The sequence below is a fragment of the Hoplias malabaricus genome, chromosome 1, assembly GCF_029633855.1.
Source record: "Hoplias malabaricus isolate fHopMal1 chromosome 1, fHopMal1.hap1, whole genome shotgun sequence".
NCBI lineage: Eukaryota > Metazoa > Chordata > Actinopteri > Characiformes > Erythrinidae > Hoplias > Hoplias malabaricus.
The window spans coordinates 89,866,749-89,886,680 of record NC_089800.1 but is presented as its reverse complement, the minus strand read 5'-3'; the positions used below and the strand labels follow the sequence as shown (position 1 = coordinate 89,886,680).

Sequence of the window (19,932 nt, the reverse complement as noted above, 5' to 3'; positions counted from 1 at the left end):
ATACATTGCCCCTGCACCGGGCCCTAGAGCAGTGGAACGGTGTTCTCTGGGGTGATGGAGTGGAGTTTCTGATCCAGAACTCACCGTCCAACAGGGCCTTGCTAAGGTTTACATGGCTGAATGCCATCAAATCGTCACAACATTGATCCAACAGTGTGAAGCCTTCCCAGACGTGTATAGGCCCTGTGAAGGACTGGCGCCCCCTCCTGGGTGTGTTCCCGCCCTGTTCCTAGTGATTCCGTGTAGACTCCAGACCCACCGCTGCCCTGAACTGGATAAGAGTCACAGACAATGAATGCGTGGAATGAGCCGTTAAAAATAAAGTAGACCGATTTTTTTGTGGTGTCATTGATTTCAGCTTTTCTCTGGGTGTTTTTGAGCATAAATATAGCAAAAGAACATGTGTTCATTGGAGATGTTTAAAAACGACATTACTCTTAGAATTAAAGGCTTATTTAATCAAACCCTGTGTATAAAGCTCTGTGTGTCCTCTCCATGTGCTGCTCTGGAAACCGCTCTAATGTGTTTACGAAGCCCCAGTGTCTGTAAATGGGTAAAAAAACAAAGTGTCTGGGTCCGGTGCTAGGCTTTCTCTCTCTCTGCTCACGGCAGAGAAACGCCATCTGGAGGTTTTTAGACAACGGAGAGACTCCAAACGCTGAAAAGCACCAACCGAGATGAGGATGTTGCTCTATTCCTGCTCCATAGGGGGGTAACACTGACTTATTTCTGCTGTTACAGTTACATTACTTAAGGTGGAACTGACTCTAAATTCAGGAGAGCGCTAACTGCATGAAAGTAAACACAGAGCGAAAGTGCTACAAAACTACACAGCTCGAGTTACACATGAGTTTCTGTGGGAATTCAAACAGTGAATAAACACTTACAGACGATTTACACTTCAGTCACCAACAAGATACAGCTGTTAATTCCATCAAACATATCATTCCACCTTAAAATACGTAGAGCTTAGAGATTAATTTCCCCAAAATGATGGACTGTTACGCCGTGTTGACATCAGTGTTTACGTCACAGTCGTTGGTGTTGCGTTAAACGCCTCCTGGTGGGGAAATTTGTTTTTCCAATAAAACCGACACCACTTGAATGCAGCATGAGGCCGCCCTTGTCCTGGAGGGTGGAGTTTCTCTTCAGCAGAGGTCCCCACCTTTCAATTCTCTGAGTTCCTCTGGGTCCCGGGGGCATTGAATCTGCCACAGGCAGATTTCAAGAAATGATGCGTGAAACAAACCAAATGATCTCCAACTGAAATCAGACACTTTCTACAGACTCAAACACTTTAAACAAATGAAGTCCATCTGTAAATAATTCAAATTAAACTTACAACAGGCTCTGTCACAGCTCCAGGGTCCCACTCCGGGTGACTGTCTGTGAGGAGTGTGGTGTGTTCTCTCTGTGTCTGCATGGGTTTCCTCCGGGTGACTGTCTGTGAGGAGTGTGGTGTGTTCTCTCTGTGTCTGCATGGGTTTCCTCCGGGTGACTGTCTGTGAGGAGTTGGTGTCTTCTCTCTGTGTCTGCGTGGGTTTCCTCCGGGTGACTGTCTGTGAGGAGTGTGGTGTGTTCTCCCTGTGTCTGCGTGGGTTTCCTCCGGGTGACTGTCTGTGAGGAGTGTGGTGTGTTCTCTCTGTGTCTGCATGGGTTTCCTCCGGGTGACTGTCTGTGAGGAGTGTGGTGTGTTCTCCCTGTGTCTGCGTGGGTTTCCTCCGGGTGACTGTCTGTGAGGAGTTGGTGTGTTCTCCCTGTGTCTGCGTGGGTTTCCTCCGGGTGACTGTCTGTGAGGAGTGTGGTGTGTTCTCTCTGTGTCTGGGTGGGTTTCCTCCGGGTGACTGTCTGTGTGGAGTGTGGTGTGTTCTCTCTGTGTCTGCGTGGGTTTCTTCCGGGTGACTGTCTGTGAGGAGTGTGGTGTGTTCTCTCTGTGTCTGCGTGGGTTTCTTCCGGGTGACTGTCTGTGAGGAGTGTGGTGTGTTCTCCCTGTGTCTGCGTGGGTTTCCTCTGGGTGACTGTCTGTGAGGAGTGTGGTGTGTTCTCTCTGTGTCTGCGTGGGTTTCCTCCGGGTGACTGTCTGTGAGGAGTGTGGTGTGTTCTCCCTGTGTCTGTGTGGGTTTCCTCCGGGTGACTATCTGTGAGGAGTGTGGTGTGTTCTCTCTGTGTCTGCATGGGTTTCCTCCGGGTGCTCTGGTTTCCTCCCACACTCCAAAAGCACACGTTGGTAGGTGAATTGGAGACTCAAAAGTGTCCATAGGTGTGAGTGTGTGAGAGAATGTGTGAGTGTGTGTCGCCCTGTGAAGGACTGGCGCCCCCTCCATGGTGTGTTCTCACCTTGTGCCCAGTGATTCCAGTGATTCCCAGTGAGTCTGAGAGGAATGCACTTACCATGAGATCGTTCTCTTCAGAGTGTGGTTCAGCTGTGAATGTAAAGGTTGTGATGAAGGGTCATAATGTGAGTGCGGAAAGATAAATCTGAAGAGGCCTCAGAGATGTTTAATGCGAGTGACCACTGCTCAGTGAAAGTTATCTGGATGATTTCACTCTGTGAGGGACGTTTGAAGTTGAAATACGTTAAAGACAGTTGTCTTTGATTATTTTCCAGGACGGCTTTGTCCTGAAGCTCTGGATCTCAGTGTTGGAACGGAGCCCAAAAGGAAAAACCCAATTGTCCGGCGGCTGTTGTTTATTGTCTGTTGTAAACACTCCAGCGACCCGGAGTTAATGACCGTATTAAAGTCCTTTTAGAGGAGCAGAGAGCCCTGTTTATGATAAGATCTCTCCGTGTTGTTCTTGGCCGAGTTTCAGCTGCTCGTGTGTCTCATTAAAGCTGGAGTTCACCTTCCTCCACATCAGAGCCGTTCTGAACTCATAAAGAGTGATTTATGAGCACTTTAGGCAGCTTTTATTTACATTTTTCCAGTTGCATTTCTTTTCCACAACACTAACGTTGATCAGAGGAGTTTATGGCTGTGATGACGCTGACTGAACAGATCGTTTTTAAAGACTCTAACCTGTTAAAAACATAATGCCCAACGTTTCTCAGTGATGTTTGTCGTATTTCTGCTGGGATTATCCTGTTCTGATGTAGTTCTGTTGCTGGAGGCCAGAAGAACACTGTGCCCAGGAATCCTCCACCTCCCACTGACACCACGGAGAAAAACACTGTATAAGTCAAGCGTGGAAAGTGCCATTAAAACAACTAGCAGCTTTAGCCTCCAGAAGGCCTCTTCATGAACAAAGAGGGTGATGACGTAGTCACGAGGGACATCTGTGTGTGTATGAGCCGGGGGACAGTGTGGGCAGTGTGTGTAATGTGTTGTAATGCAGTATGTTGTTATAACGCTCCTGTAATGTTTCACACTTCTCTACTTTGACCACTAGAGGGCATCACACCAGGCTAATGGTGGCGAGATCAAATTTTCATTTCTTGGGTTTTTGGTACCACTTTCAGATAACGTTTCATAACGTTTATAATGGGTTTAAGATCTGTTTGAGATGTTATAATAACTATGTAATAAACAATGGTCAAAGCTAATCATTTTCAACAGAGAGATACACAAACATGACCCTGACCTCTCTGACACCGACAGGGTCAGAACTCACTGAAAATGTGGAAGTGAAGTTAATCATTTCACTTGTGAATGTCACACCACATTAACATCAGCGTCGACAAAGAGGCTCTATCAGTTGATTAAAGGGTTAAACCTCTTAACAAATGTGTTGGAGCTGACAGGGTTAATGTCGACTGATGGAGACACAGATCAATATTCTGTGAGATCTGAGGTTTGACTGTAGATGGCCTAATGGTTAGAGACCGGGCCTGGTACCTGAAGACAGGAACATCCACGGCTGAGGAGCCCTTGAGAAAGGCACTGAACCCCCAACTGCTCCCTGGGCGCTGCCCCTAGTGCACTACTTTGTGTATGTGTGTGTGTGTGTGTGTGTGTGTGTGTTTGTGTGTGTGTGTTCACAGCCCCTAGTGCACTACTTTGTGTATGTGTGTGTGTGTGTGTTTGTGTGTGTGTGTTCACAGCCCCTAGTGCACTACTGTGTGTATGTGTGTGTGTGTGTGTGTGAGTGTGTTTGTGTGTGTGTGTTCACAGCCCCTAGTGCACTACTGTGTGTATGTGTGTGTGTGTGTGTGTGTGTGTGTGTGTGTGTGTGTTCACAGTAACCTAATAATAACTATGTAATAACAGATTTCTTAATCTTATAAGTGTAGTCCTATTCTAAAGTGGTACACTATGTTTACAAAGTGCTGTTTCTGGAGTTTGTTGCAATATAATCCCTCCCCAGCGACTGATTGTGAAAGATGACAGCTCTGAAAAACATCATAAAACACACCAGTGTCTCTCCCTCGGTGTGTGTGCAAAACACCCTGGGACTGTCACACTCCCACAGCCGAGAGCTTCTGAAGAAAAAAGAAGACTTCAGTTCTGCTGAGGGTTCTACAAAGGTTTTTTTTAAGTAAATGGTTCTATATAGAACCCTGAACACTTGAAGAACCTGTTGCAGGATTAAAGTGTTCTTTTCAGCACAAAGGTGTTCTGTACGTCACCAAAAAGGGTTCCTCTGATGCAACGAGTTTTAGCAGAAGGGTCTGTAAGTTTTCACGGTTCTATATAGAACCATATTCTTTACTATTTCTAATACTATAAATTGTTGTGTTTTGTGTTATTACCTTCTTTATTAGGGACTGGAGGGCACTGGAGGGGGTGCCAGTCCTTCACAGGGTGACACACACTCACACATTCACTCACAAACTCACACCTACGGACACTTATGAGTCTCCAATCCACCTGTGTTTCTGGAGCGTGAGAGGAAACTGGAGAACCCGGAGGAAACCCACACGGACACAGAGAGAACACACCACACTCCTCACAGACAGTCACCCAGAGGAAACCCACACGGACACAGAGAGAACACACCACACCCCTCACAGACAGTCACCCGGAGGAAACCCACGCAGACACCCCCTCCCTCTACAGTGAACTACATCAGTCACAAACTACACTGTACACACACAGCTCCTCTCTCCCTCTACAGTGAACTACGTCAGTCATAAACTACACTGTACACACACAGCTCCTCTCTCCCTCTACAGTGAATTACTTCAGTCACAAACTACACTGTACACACACAGCTCCTCGCTCCCTCTACAGTGAACTACTTCAGTCACAAACTACACTGTACACACACAGCTCCTCGCTCCCTCTACAGTGAACTACTTCAGTCACAAACTACACTGTACACACACAGCTCCTCTCTCCCTCTACAGTGAACTACATCAGTCACAAACTACACTGTACACACACAGCTCCTCTCTCCCTCTACAGTGAACTACGTCAGTCATAAACTACACTGTACACACACAGCTCCTCTCTCCCTCTACAGTGAACTACGTCAGTCATAAACTACACTGTACACACACAGCTCCTCTCTCCCTCTACAGTGAACTACGTCAGTCATAAACTACACTGTACACACACAGCTCCTCTCTCCCTCTACAGTGAATTACTTCAGTCACAAACTACACTGTACACACACAGCTCCTCGCTCCCTCTACAGTGAACTACTTCAGTCACAAACTACACTGTACACACACAGCTCCTCGCTCCCTCTACAGTGAACTACATCAGTCATAAACTACACTGTACACACACAGCTCCTCGCTCCCTCTACAGTGAACTACATCAGTCACAAACTACACTGTACACACACAGCTCCTCACTCCCTCTACAGTGAACTACATCAGTCACAAACTACACTGTACACACACAGCTCCTCACTCCCTCTACAGTGAACTACATCAGTCATAAACTACACTGTACACACACAGCTCCTCTCTCCCTCTACAGTGAACTACATCAGTCACAAACTACACTGTACACACACAGCTCCTCGCTCCCTCTACAGTGAACTACATCAGTCATAAACTACACTGTACACACACAGCTCCTCACTCCCTCTACAGTGAACTACGTCAGTCATAAACTACACTGTACACACACAGCTCCTCTCTCCCTCTACAGTGAACTACGTCAGTCATAAACTACACTGTACACACACAGCTCCTCTCTCCCTCTACAGTGAACTACTTCAGTCACAAACTACACTGTACACACACAGCTCCTCGCTCCCTCTACAGTGAACTACATCAGTCATAAACTACACTGTACACACACAGCTCCTCTCTCCCTCTACAGTGAACTACATCAGTCACAAACTACACTGTACACACACAGCTCCTCACTCCCTCTACAGTGAACTACATCAGTCACAAACTACACTGTACACACACAGCTCCTCTCTCCCTCTACAGTGAACTACATCAGTCACAAACTACACTGTACACACACAGCTCCTCTCTCCCTCTACAGTGAACTACATCAGTCACAAACTACACTGTATACACACAGCTCCTCGCTCCCTCTACAGTGAACTACATCAGTCACAAACTACACTGTACACACACACAGCTCCTCTCTCACTCTACAGTGAACTACATCAGTCACAAACTACACTGTACACACACAGCTCCTCGCTCCCTCTACAGTGAACTACATCAGTCATAAACTACACTGTACACACACAGCTCCTCTCTCCCTCTACAATGAACTACATCAGTCATAAACTACACTGTACACACACAGCTCCTCGCTCCCTCTACAGTGAACTACATCAGTCATAAACTACACTGTACACACACACCTCCTCTCTCCCTCTACAGTGAACTACATCAGTCACAAACTACACTGTACACACACAGCTCCTCACTCCCTCTACAGTGAACTACATCAGTCATAAACTACACTGTACACACACAGCTCCTCACTCCCTCTACAGTGAACTACATCAGTCATAAACTACACTGTACACACACAGCTCCTCTCTCCCTCTAAAGTGAACTACATCAGTCACAAACTACACTGTACACACACAGCTCCTCGCTCCCTCTACAGTGAACTACATCAGTCACAAACTACACTGTACACACACAGCTCCTCTCTCCCTCTACAGTGAACTACATCAGTCATAAACTACACTGTACACACACAGCTCCTCACTCCCTCTACAGTGAACTACATCAGTCATAAACTACACTGTACACACACAGCTCCTCTCTCCCTCTAAAGTGAACTACATCAGTCACAAACTACACTGTACACACACAGCTCCTCGCTCCCTCTACAGTGAACTACATCAGTCACAAACTACACTGTACACACACAGCTCCTCTCTCCCTCTACAGTGAACTACGTCAGTCATAAACTACACTGTACACACACAGCTCCTCTCTCCCTCTACAGTGAACTACTTCAGTCACAAACTACACTGTACACACACAGCTCCTCGCTCCCTCTACAGTGAACTACATCAGTCATAAACTACACTGTACACACACAGCTCCTCTCTCCCTCTACAGTGAACTACATCAGTCACAAACTACACTGTACACACACAGCTCCTCACTCCCTCTACAGTGAACTACATCAGTCACAAACTACACTGTACACACACAGCTCCTCTCTCCCTCTACAGTGAACTACATCAGACACAAACTACACTGTACACACACAGCTCCTCTCTCCCTCTACAGTGAACTACATCAGTCACAAACTACACTGTATACACACAGCTCCTCGCTCCCTCTACAGTGAACTACATCAGTCACAAACTACACTGTACACACACACAGCTCCTCTCTCACTCTACAGTGAACTACATCAGTCACAAACTACACTGTACACACACAGCTCCTCGCTCCCTCTACAGTGAACTACATCAGTCATAAACTACACTGTACACACACAGCTCCTCTCTCCCTCTACAATGAACTACATCAGTCATAAACTACACTGTACACACACAGCTCCTCGCTCCCTCTACAGTGAACTACATCAGTCATAAACTACACTGTACACACACACCTCCTCTCTCCCTCTACAGTGAACTACATCAGTCACAAACTACACTGTACACACACAGCTCCTCACTCCCTCTACAGTGAACTACATCAGTCATAAACTACACTGTACACACACAGCTCCTCACTCCCTCTACAATGAACTACATCAGTCATAAACTACACTGTACACACACAGCTCCTCACTCCCTCTACAGTGAACTACATCAGTCATAAACTACACTGTACACACACAGCTCCTCTCTCCCTCTAAAGTGAACTACATCAGTCACAAACTACACTGTACACACACAGCTCCTCGCTCCCTCTACAGTGAACTACATCAGTCACAAACTACACTGTACACACACAGCTCCTCTCTCCCTCTACAGTGAACTACATCAGTCATAAACTACACTGTACACACACAGCTCCTCACTCCCTCTACAGTGAACTACATCAGTCATAAACTACACTGTACACACACAGCTCCTCTCTCCCTCTAAAGTGAACTACATCAGTCACAAACTACACTGTACACACACAGCTCCTCGCTCCCTCTACAGTGAACTACATCAGTCACAAACTACACTGTACACACACAGCTCCTCTCTCCCTCTACAGTGAACTACATCAGTCACAAACTACACTGTACACACACAGCTCCTCTCTCCCTCTAAAGTGAACTACATCAGTCACAAACTACACTGTACACACACAGCTCCTCTCTCCCTCTACAGTGAACTACATCAGTCACAAACTACACTGTACACACACAGCTCCTCTCTCCCTCTACAGTGAACTACATCAGTCACAAACTACACTGTACACACACAGCTCCTCTCTCCCTCTAAAGTGAACATCATCAGTCACAAACTACACTGTACACACACAGCTCCTCTCTCCCTCTACAGTGAACTACATCAGTCATAAACTACACTGTACACACACAGCTCCTCGCTCCCTCTACAGTGAACTACATCAGTCACAAACTACACTGTACACACACAGCTCCTCTCTCCCTCTACAGTGAACTACATCAGTCACAAACTACACTGTACACACACAGCTCCTCTCTCCCTCTACAGTGAACTACATCAGTCATAAACTACACTGTACACACACAACTCTTCTCTCCCTCTACAGTGAACTACATCAGTCATAAACTACACTGTACACACACAGCTCCTCGCTCCCTCTACAGTGAACTACATCAGTCACAAACTACACTGTACACACACAGCTCCTCTCTCCCTCTACAGTGAACTACATCAGTCACAAACTACACTGTACACACACAGCTCCTCTCTCCCTCTACAGTGAACTACATCAGTCACAAACTACACTGTACACACACAGCTCCTCTCTCCCTCTAAAGTGAACTACATCAGTCACAAACTACACTGTACACACACAGCTCCTCTCTCCCTCTACAGTGAACTACATCAGTCACAAACTACACTGTACACACACAGCTCCTCTCTCCCTCTACAGTGAACTACATCAGTCACAAACTACACTGTACACACACAGCTCCTCTCTCCCTCTACAGTGAACTACATCAGTCATAAACTACACTGTACACACACAGCTCCTCTCTCCCTCTACAGTGAACTACATCAGTCATAAACTACACTGTACACACACAACTCCTCTCTCCCTCTACAGTGAACTACATCAGTCATAAACTACACTGTACACACACAGCTCCTCGCTCCCTCTACAGTGAACTACATCAGTCATAAACTACACTGTACACACACAGCTCCTCACTCCCTCTACAGTGAACTACATCAGTCACAAACTACACTGTACACACACAGCTCCTCTCTCCCTCTACAGTGAACTACATCAGTCATAAACTACACTGTACACACACAGCTCCTCTCTCCCTCTACAGTGAACTACATCAGTCATAAACTACACTGTACACACACAACTCCTCTCTCCCTCTACAGTGAACTACATCAGTCATAAACTACACTGTACACACACAGCTCCTCGCTCCCTCTACAGTGAACTACATCAGTCATAAACTACACTGTACACACACAACTCCTCTCTCCCTCTACAGTGAACTACATCAGTCATAAACTACACTGTACACACACAGCTCCTCGCTCCCTCTACAGTGAACTACATCAGTCATAAACTACACTGTACACACACACACAGCACTAGAGCTCAGATTCACACAGATGAATAAATAGAAATGATGTGTGTTAGAAATATACACTGCACTGTTAACATCTAGATTCAGTCGTATCAGGACGTGTGTAGTGCCCTACAGAGGGAGGATGGAGTGATTTGGTGGTGTTTTGATGTCTCTCTATAAGAAGTGCTACGGCCCCCTACTGGACCATAAAAATAATGCAGCAGTTTTATTCGTCTGGACATGTTTTAAAACAGTGAGAAGAAAATCTCAGATTTTAAAAACCTCCGTGTGGATGAGGCCTAAAGCCTACGTGATCTCACAGGTGTCTCCTCTAGAGATTCAGTGGAGATCTCAGTAAAGCCACACTCTGTGCTCAAATTGACCAGAGATCTAAACCTACTCTCTCCTTTATCTCTCTTTTATATGGCCTTTATATTTCTACAGTGTCTTATGTCTCATTTTTGCCTCATTCGTTTTCTCTTAAGGAATTTTAGGAGCCTTTACAGAGCAACCTATGAAGAATAACATGTTCCTCTGGGTGTCACTGCATGTCAGACACGTTTGATTTATTCTGACCCGACTTCAGACATCGTCTCGTAGAGTAAACTCTTCACCAGCTCGAGTCTGAACGAGTCCCGTCAACAGCCAATCAGAACAGAGCACAGAAAATAAACACACGGTGCCTGTAGCCAAGGGTCAAACTGTAAAACTATGAAAAACAACAAGACATTACATAGTGCTGGACGCACATGTCCCCAGATAACCTGTATTACCTGTAAAAGAAACAACACAGTGAGCCACAAAAACCTTTATAGCCTTTATTCCAACTTTATTCTAATTTTCCGTTCCACCTTAAATGATGCAGCATTTTAGAGCTCTCTACTGCTGCACATCTGAACCATTTAAGGTGGACTGTAGTCTTAGGTGTGTGCTGTTCCCTCTGCAGTGTGTAGAGACCGTGCTGTTCCTCATCTTCATCCACCGCCCAAAGACTTTTTTTGTTTGTTTGTTTTTGGATCTAGAAAAACAACAGCACAAACAATAACCACAGGTCCATGTTGTAGGTCCATGTTTATCTGAGTCTCTGAGGGAGTCCTGTGTGTTCGGGAGTTTGGGGTCAAGTAGTGTGTGTCTGTCATTCTTCTAGTCCTGTAATGTTTCCAAGGCTTAAGCGAGGGGGCGCCTCCCACCCTGGGACCTTTAACTCAGTTTAGGACACAGCCAGAGGCGGGACATGGACCAGGCTCATGCAGTCCAGAGCCCTGCAACTCTGATGGTTGTTTCTCTAGATCCGGGGTCCACAGGGTCCACAGGTGTTCCCTCGCTTAAGGACAAGGCAACCCTGGCCTTCCTGGTTCTAGCTTCCACTCAGAGTTTCAGAGATCCTCGGGGCACAGGGGCTGGACCTGTGGTGGCGCTATCAGACCCGCGGGTCCCTGTGACTCTTTCATACAATAAAATCACTTCAAACAAGTGAAACAGCGTAAAATTGTTAAAAAATCTTATTATATTCTTATAATACTCTCCGAATGAGGAATATTAGAGACGTTGTTTAGATCAGAGATGATAAGAGAGCGTATCCCGCCGCGTGGGGAAGAAGAAAACACATCCAGAGAGAAGTCCTCCGTTTGTTGAAAGTCGTTCTCCGTCTCCAAGGAGTTCGGTTCAGTTCTGAAAACATTTCTAGAGCAAAAAATAACTGATGCACCTGCTCCACGCCTCCAGCTGCAAAACATCTTTCTCGGGGTCATTCCTTTCACCCAGTCGTTCTTTTTTTAGCCGGTCGTCTTTTTACATCTGAGTCTTCACTGCAAAAAATGAGCTTTATCAAGTGAAATCACCTTAAATGTAGGCGATAAATCCCGTACTTCTCTTTTTCAGACCGTCGTGAGAATATTCTGAGATCGTTCCTCCTGTTGGAGCTGGTTTTAAGGTGTTTGATGTAGAGAAGGTGTAATGAATTGCTGATGGAATAAGAGTCTTTCTCTGTGGATAGGGTTAGGGTCAGCCGAGCCGAGTCCAGCCGAGCCGAGTCGAGCCGAGCCGAGCAGAACAAAAATCTCGGAATACTCCCACAACGACACACACTGGGACAAATTCGCTAGAGTTAAGATGTTGTAACTGAGGAAGGCATGGTGTCTGGAAGTGTAACGGTCCCTTCAGGGACTCGCGGTCTCGAACAGCAGAGCTCCGTTGAAGATGGTGAGGGGCTCGGCGGAGTGGGCCAGTCTTCCCATCACCAGGTCGATGCACACCGTCTCGTTGATCTGCAGCGGGAGGATGATGCTGAAGACGGCCAGGGAGCCCGGCGTGGGCTTGGCCTCCGCCACGGGCTTGTTCTCCAGGCCCTCGGGCTCGTACCCGGCCGAGTCCACTCTCGCCACGCCGTAGTTGGACCTGGACAGAACCGCCTCGATCTTCGCGTTCTTGTGGCCCGTCAGAACCGCGCTGAAGAAGTAGTGTCCGTCCCGAGGAGCCGTGAAAATCCCTGAGAGTGGAGAAAGACAACTGCATTAGAGTTTACACTCACACACACACATCCACAGACTTTAGAGACTGTTTGGGACACACAAATGGAGTGGGAATGGGGGGGTGTGGGATTGTGGGGGGCTTATACACCCTTAGCCCACACTTAGCATGAGGCATGGTGAACTCAGGCTCATGTGCAGCTGCTCCAAAGCATCCCACTTTATTTCATGTTGTTCAGTAGAGAAGATACACACTGGGTTCAGCTTACAGCAGCTGAACTCACTCAGTGTAGTCTGGATACCCCAATTCCAAAAGTTACATAGTGCAGTTTCTACAGTGCTGAGCCTACACTAGCAATGGCAGTTACACCTCAGTGGAGCATCACACTGATCCTTAAGCTGGAAAATTACAGTTAAAATATTACCTAGTGTTGCTTTAAAATATGCAGAGCTGTTTATTCCCAAGTGTCCGAGGAGAGACCCTGTGTAACATGTGTTTTGCTTTTAACATTTAGGTAGAGCTACTTCTTTGATTAACCCTTTAAAGCAGTACGTATCAAATATGAGACGTGATGTTTGTAGGTGGCTCTTTCGTCGTCTAATGAAGAGAAAAACAGAAACACACATCCATCCTTTTGGGGCAGTGTTCTGAGTTCTCCACTGAACTGTGAATGAAGGGGAAGTGTTTCCCTGCGTTTACCGAACCATTACCATATTGTTGCTATCTCCATGAAAACGCAGGAGAAAGTCTCAAGGACATTTTTCTGAACTGAAGCTCCAGGTTTGATCTGAGGGCTGTTTCTTGGAGTAAAACTAAGCACTGTTCCATTTCAAAGCTGTAGTGTAGTCCACCTGTCAAATGCTCATTAATTATAATAAATATTCAGAAAACTGCAAAACACACGTAGACAACTTTACTGTTTTTACTTTTAGGAAACAACGTGTTTGTAGTTTTCCAAAAGCCTCTGTGTGTAAATGTGGCGCTCAGTTGTGGACTCAGATGCTGTGAGACTCAGAGGATGATGATGATGATGATGATGATGATGATGGTACAGAGGACTGTGGGAGGTCTGGTGAATGACCTCAGGCCAAGGTTCACACAGAAACAGAAACAACTGTAGTTTTTCTAAAAGTGGAGACACAGCGCTGCAGATCAACACCGAGGAGTCTTTGTGGTCGTGGTGTTTCATTACGACCAGGAGAGGAAATGTGAAAAGGTCAGAGAGAAGAACAGAGCGCTCATGGGTAAAGGACGTCTGGAGCAGTGTTTCTCTTCAGTGTTTTTCTGATAATTTCTGAAGAACAGCGACAATCTCTTGCTCTTCACTGTTCAATTGAAATGAATCAAAATTAAGAAAACGTTGTAAAGACGTCTAAAGAACGTTTTGAACTGATGCAGGGAACTAAACGAAAGAAAAAACAGTGGTAAAGGCCTAAATAGGATGCATTCAATAATGACGTGCTCCAAAATGTAAAAATGAACAACATTTAGATTTTTAGTTAAAGGGCCACATCATGTGTGAATTAAATAATCCGTTTCAGTTTATTATTACTTTCATGGGTCAGGGGTCAAAGGGTTTGGGTTTGAGTCTAAAGTAATACTCAGTTATTGCTGCAGATATGAACACAGCTGTAGGTTTGTATTTTCTGATTTTAATTGTACAATGAGCTTGTGGATGTAATGGGGAGGTGGGAATGTGGTGATATTTGTGTCGCAGTGCAGTGTTATTAAGAGAAGCTGAAGCTGAGGAGCAGGTACTGGGTGTAATGTGAAATGATTATTTTTTTAGTGGTGCATTGCTCTAAACAGAAAGCCCTCACCCTCAGAACAGAATTAACATTCGTTTGGAGGTGACGGCATTTTCAAACACATTTGGACATGTTTATAGCTGCACTGCAACTGAAACATCTGCTTTAATCTGAATGTTGATAATTACATCCCCTCGATTCCCACAAATGAGATGAAAGTCATGTCATGGTTGTGATCATTTTGTGAATAAATAAAGCACTGGTTGTGGTTTCTTTAAAAGCGTGGTCTGTGTGGTGATGCAGTTCAGTGCAGTGCTGCTGGACACACCCACGAGCGACGATTTTATTGCTTGCGCTGTGCACAGTAAAGCCTCAGCTGCCTCATGGAAACACAACCCTGTATAATTAGGTGAACCATGACGTACCTGTTCTGGGGTTGTAAAAGTTCCCTTTATTAACGAAGATCTTGTCGAAGACTATAGTTCCAGGATTAACCATGGGATTGGTGAGAGCGGCAGAGAAGGACACACTCGGGACAGTGGCGTCCACACCTGGAATACCTTTATATCAACAAACACACACAACAAATCACATCATTATCACATTTCAAATACACAGCTCACTCACAGGGCTGTGAAAACAGTTCATTTGTAAATCTACACTCTTCTAAATCTGACGTTCCACAAGAGTTCGGAGAGGAGTGTGTCCTCCGCTGAGGTCAGCCTTCAGTTCATAGTGTGAACACTCAAGACTGATCTGGTTTTAAATCTGAATTATCCTCCCCTGTTTTACCGTGAACTTACTGTGGAGCGCTTTGGGGAACTGTGTGCCCCCTACAGGGTAAAAGAGGAGCTATCACCAAGTCAAAAATAAGACTACGCCACCCCAGTTTCCCTAAGGGTAGGGGATCCCTGCACGGTTTCTCAAATAAATGAGTGATAAAGCTGTTTATGAAGTGTGGTAATGAACAGAGGGACTACACCCGTTTAGACAGTCACCACTAGCAGAGTCAGAAACGTCGTAAACAAAGTCCCACAAGAGCAAGGGTACGTCCTACAGCACTGACCCCAAAACAAAAGAAAAATACAGCACAACACCTCTATAAATAAACCACAACATGCAAAGAACGAAAATAGAAAACACCAATGATAATCGACCCAGAAAAATATGAACCACAAAAAAAATAAATAAATAAAAGAACAACAACCAATCTTCAACAAAACCTTAATTTAAGCAAGAGGCAATGTGCTCATTTAAACAGTGACGTCTGGAAACTGTGGTCGATTATAAGCCTTAACGGCGAAGTCAGTTACACCATGACCTCGATCCACCATAAGCCTCGCAGCTCACTGGACGACCAAACAACTGGAAACCTGCTTATGACTGAATTCACTTCTGATTCGATTAGAGAACACCCAACTCAGCTCCCACAGCCTATTACTGTTTACGCTGTTCATTTCGTATGTATCTGGTAAATACCCACAATCCTCCTGTGCTACTCTTTGTGGAGTCTGTATCTTTGTCGAAGTTTGGCGGCTCCCTGCCTGCTTTCACTGCTCTGTCGACCGAGGGAGATTGATGGCGCCACCTGTGGCTATTAACCTTTAACATTGCTGCTGATGTCGACCGAAGGAGCCCGTTTCCTGCTGGAGATACTAAGGGCTGAGCCTGCTGAGCAGTGGAGACCATTTCTGCAGCCGAAGTGAAAACAAACTGTTTGTTTTCACTTCGGCTATGACTCCTGATGATGACCCGTATCCAACTTGTTCTCTGAATAATACTCACTCCGTCCCAAATCACAGTAATCGGACTGGAGTTCTGTCGTTCTTTTTTATGGTGTGTCTCTTCTCTTATCACTGCAGACTGTGCTGTCTCTGTTTGCCTTTCTGTGTTTTATCTATTTTTTTCTGTACACAAATTAAATATAATGGATCTTTGAGGATTAAAGTATATATACATCATGAAGGTGAAGGGGAATGTGTTAATATTCTGTTAATATAATGTTATTCATTCATTCATTCATTCATTGTCTGTAACCCTTATCCAGTTCAGGGTCGCGGTGGATCCAGAGCCCACCTGGAATCATTGGGCGCAATGCGGGAACACACCCTGGAGGGGGCGCCAGTCCTTCACAGGGCAATATAATGTTATATTAATTTAAAATGATTATTAATAATAGTTGCACTAGTGTTTACTGCTGTAGAGAGTCAAACCCTTCAACCCCAGCCCCCTCCACACTGCCCTGAAGCTGCTGGACTCCTCTCTAGAGCCATGTCTCTGAAAGTGTCTCCACTCTCCCCTCACTCAGACAGGACCAGGACTTTTCTGGACTCTATTTTATTCACTAGCTTCAGTTCATCAGCTGCTGGAGAGGATTGTGGAGCTGTTAATGAAACTGACCCTCTCCCAACTTCTGTCAAAATGTTACAGCCCCGGCTTCAGAGTGAGTTTATATTCACAATAAAACTGTCCTCAGGGGTATACATCCTTTAAACAACATTTAAACACAGGTGAAATAACACAGAGAGAAAGACACACACAGACACACACACACCCACACACACACAGAGACACACACATACACACATATACACACACACACACAGAGAGACACACACACACACACACACACACATACATACACAGACACACACACACACACAGAGACACACACACACACACACACACACACACACAGAGACACACACACACACACACACACACACACACAGAGACACACACACACACACACAGGGACAGACAGACAGAGAGAGAGAGAGAGAGAGACACAGAGAAAGATAGAGAGAGAGAGAGAAAGAGAATGATTGAATTGAGAGAGAGAGAGAGACCCCATTGACCTCCTATAGCGCACACACACACACACACACACACACACACACACACACACACAGTGGTTTCTGGTAAGAATGAAAACATCTGTGGAGTCTAAAATAGCTCCGGCTCCAGCTGCTGGAGTTGAGAAGGTAAATACCTTGTAATCCTCTGGGACCTGAAACAGAGAGAGATCAGACGCTGAGTGTGTGTTGTTCCACCATCGCTTTTATATCAACACCACAGTTCACCACAGTTTCAGTTTATTTTCCTATACACTGCACCAGAGTCTCTACCGACTGGTATCAGGCAGCGGGGCGTTCGCTACCGGGCCACGATGACTGCAGACTGCAGCAAGAGGAAACAGCAGCAAAAACACTCAACTTTCCCTTTACTGATCTTCTGCTGTGGATGAGGTTTGAATAAGAAGCAGTGTACACACACACACACACACACACTGTCTTTTACACACACACACACACACACTGTCTTTTACACACACACACACATACTGTCTTTTACACACACACACACACACACACACACACACATACTGTCTTTTACACACACACACACACACACACACACACACACATACTGTCTTTTACACACACACACACACACACACATACTGTCTTTTACACACACACACACATACTCTCTTTTACACACACACACACACTCTGTCTATTACACACAAACACACACAGTCTATTACACACACACACACACACACACACACACACACACTCTGTCTATTACACACAAACACACACAGTCTATTACACACACACACACACACACACACACACACACACTCTGTCTATTACACACACACACATTTAGTGTCACATTTTTGTCTAGGAGAAACTACAGAGACATTAATGAGATCTCTTTTGGGTTTCCTTTCCTCTGTGTTGGTGAAAGTCTCGTTTTTGCTGAACTCTTTGTTGTTTAACTTAAAGGTGAAGCACTAATCCACCAGAGAGGAGCGTTTATAGAAGTTCTGGAGGTTTACCTGGAGGTCCGCGTGGACCCTCGACACCTGGGTGCCCTCGTTCTCCCTGAAAGCCTGGGGGTCCAGGAAGTCCTGGATGCCCTCGTTCTCCCTGAAGCCCTGGAGGTCCAGGAAGTCCTGCAATCAGACATCGTAACGTTAACCAAAAACACACCTAACTCTTTCAGACCCGAATAGTTTCTTGTTTTTGTTGTGTTAGATGTCGTCATCACACACACTCCCTACAGTTAACTCTGGTTTCTTTTTGATCAGCATCAGCCTGAGGAGCTTTGAATCTTGCCCAAGATCCCCAAAGTTTCATGGGTAAAAACTGCATCCCTCTCTCTCTCTCTGTCACTTGGGGAGACAGTGTTCTGTTTGAACAAAAAGAAGAGCAGCCAAGTGAAGTCAGAGGAGTTCCTGACACTCAGAAGCTAGAAAAAGTTGGGGATATTGACAAGCTGGAGGACCAGGACACGCCCTGAGGAACCTGTATCCTGAGAAACCACCATCAACTCACCAAAGGTGGGATACAAACATAAGCTGCTTAAGCCTGGCACACGCTGCACAACCTTTAACCTGATTTTAATCCTGATTTCAACTTTCAGGCCAATTTTTCCAACAGAAACATTTCCAACAGCCCTGCTCCACGTTCATACATTTTGTGGCACTGTCTTTGTCGACCATGTATTTTCATTCCAGAGCTGGGGTGGCGCTGTTGAGCTAGTGGAAGCTGCTCTTTCCAGAACAATGTAAACAAGGAAGAAAAGGAAACACTGTCACATCAGCCCAATCTGGTTCTCCTCCAAACCACCAGGGGTCACACTCACCTGAATACTAGTTCAGGTTCCTCACCTGTGTCTGATTATCAGATTATTTGTTGAGTATTTAAGATCACTGTTGTGTGCTCTGAGTTGTGAAGTACTGTCTGATCATGGTCTGCACCTCTGAGCGCAAGTTTATACCTTTATTGGGTCCTTGCTGTTGGATGTTTTTGTTTGGACTCTGTTTGCTCTTTTGTTCTTTTCCCCTTTGGCTTGTGTTTACTGGCCTGGACACTCTTCCTGGTTCTTGACTCTTTTTTGCTTTTTGACTCTTAAATAAACCTGCAACTGACTCCTAACCACTTTGTTTGAGTGATATACAGAATATATGACAAACACACACTGATCACACACAGTCAAACATCACAAAGCTCTGAGAAAAGCACTGACTGGAACCTTCTGTTTCAGATACAGACAGTGTGTGTATACACACACACACACACACACACACACACACACACAGAATTCTGAACGTCTTCTCTGTTACTTAAACACATGGAGTTCTAAGAAAGCAGTTCTGTGGTCAGCCAAAGAGGGATGGAGGTTTAATTTGTTACCACGTGGCTTTTTGAGTTGTCCGCACTAAACCTCTGCATCCGACTGTTTCATCCGCAGTTACATTGCTTTGGACCATTGTTTGATTTTTTGTTTATTTCGTTTTTCTTCACCAAAGAACTGAGAAGTGGTGATGCTCTGAAGACAGTAGAGTAGATAACATCAATAAAAAAATAGAAGTTTAATAAGCAACATCAGTAATAAAATCTAAAAGAAGGAAAAACTAAGAAAATCTTTAAAATTTTGAAAAATGTTTGTCTTTTTGTGTATGTTTTTTTTTTTTTTGTGGTTTTATGGATATTTCAAAAGTAAAAGTGACCTCTGGAAATTAATGTTATGTGATAAAAACCATAAAGAAATGTTTTGGTCATAATCAAAAACATGAAAAATGGACAATCTCTAGAAGAGTTGTCATTGTCACAAAGAGATTAAAGACACCA

At 45.1% G+C, this 19,932-nt stretch overlaps 1 protein-coding gene across 3 annotated transcripts in view; it reads right to left on the bottom strand.

Moving 5' to 3' along the window:
* Nucleotides 1–10,886: 10,886 nt before the first annotated feature.
* The window catches only part of emilin1b (elastin microfibril interfacer 1b), an 85,292-nt gene continuing 76,246 nt past the window's right edge, over nucleotides 10,887–19,932 (bottom strand). For 2 of the 3 annotated variants that reach the window (XM_066675980.1, XM_066675978.1), the window contains exons 5-8: nucleotides 18,135–18,251; nucleotides 17,277–17,294; nucleotides 14,710–14,844; nucleotides 10,887–12,555 (exon numbers count right to left, since the gene is read on the bottom strand). In XM_066675980.1, coding sequence (XP_066532077.1) covers nucleotides 12,227–12,555; nucleotides 14,710–14,844; nucleotides 17,277–17,294; nucleotides 18,135–18,251 — 599 coding nt within the window. In that variant the 3' untranslated portion in view covers nucleotides 10,887–12,226. The remainder of the gene's footprint in view (nucleotides 12,556–14,709; nucleotides 14,845–17,276; nucleotides 17,295–18,134; nucleotides 18,252–19,932) is intronic. The other variant, XM_066675979.1, reaches the window with a different exon arrangement.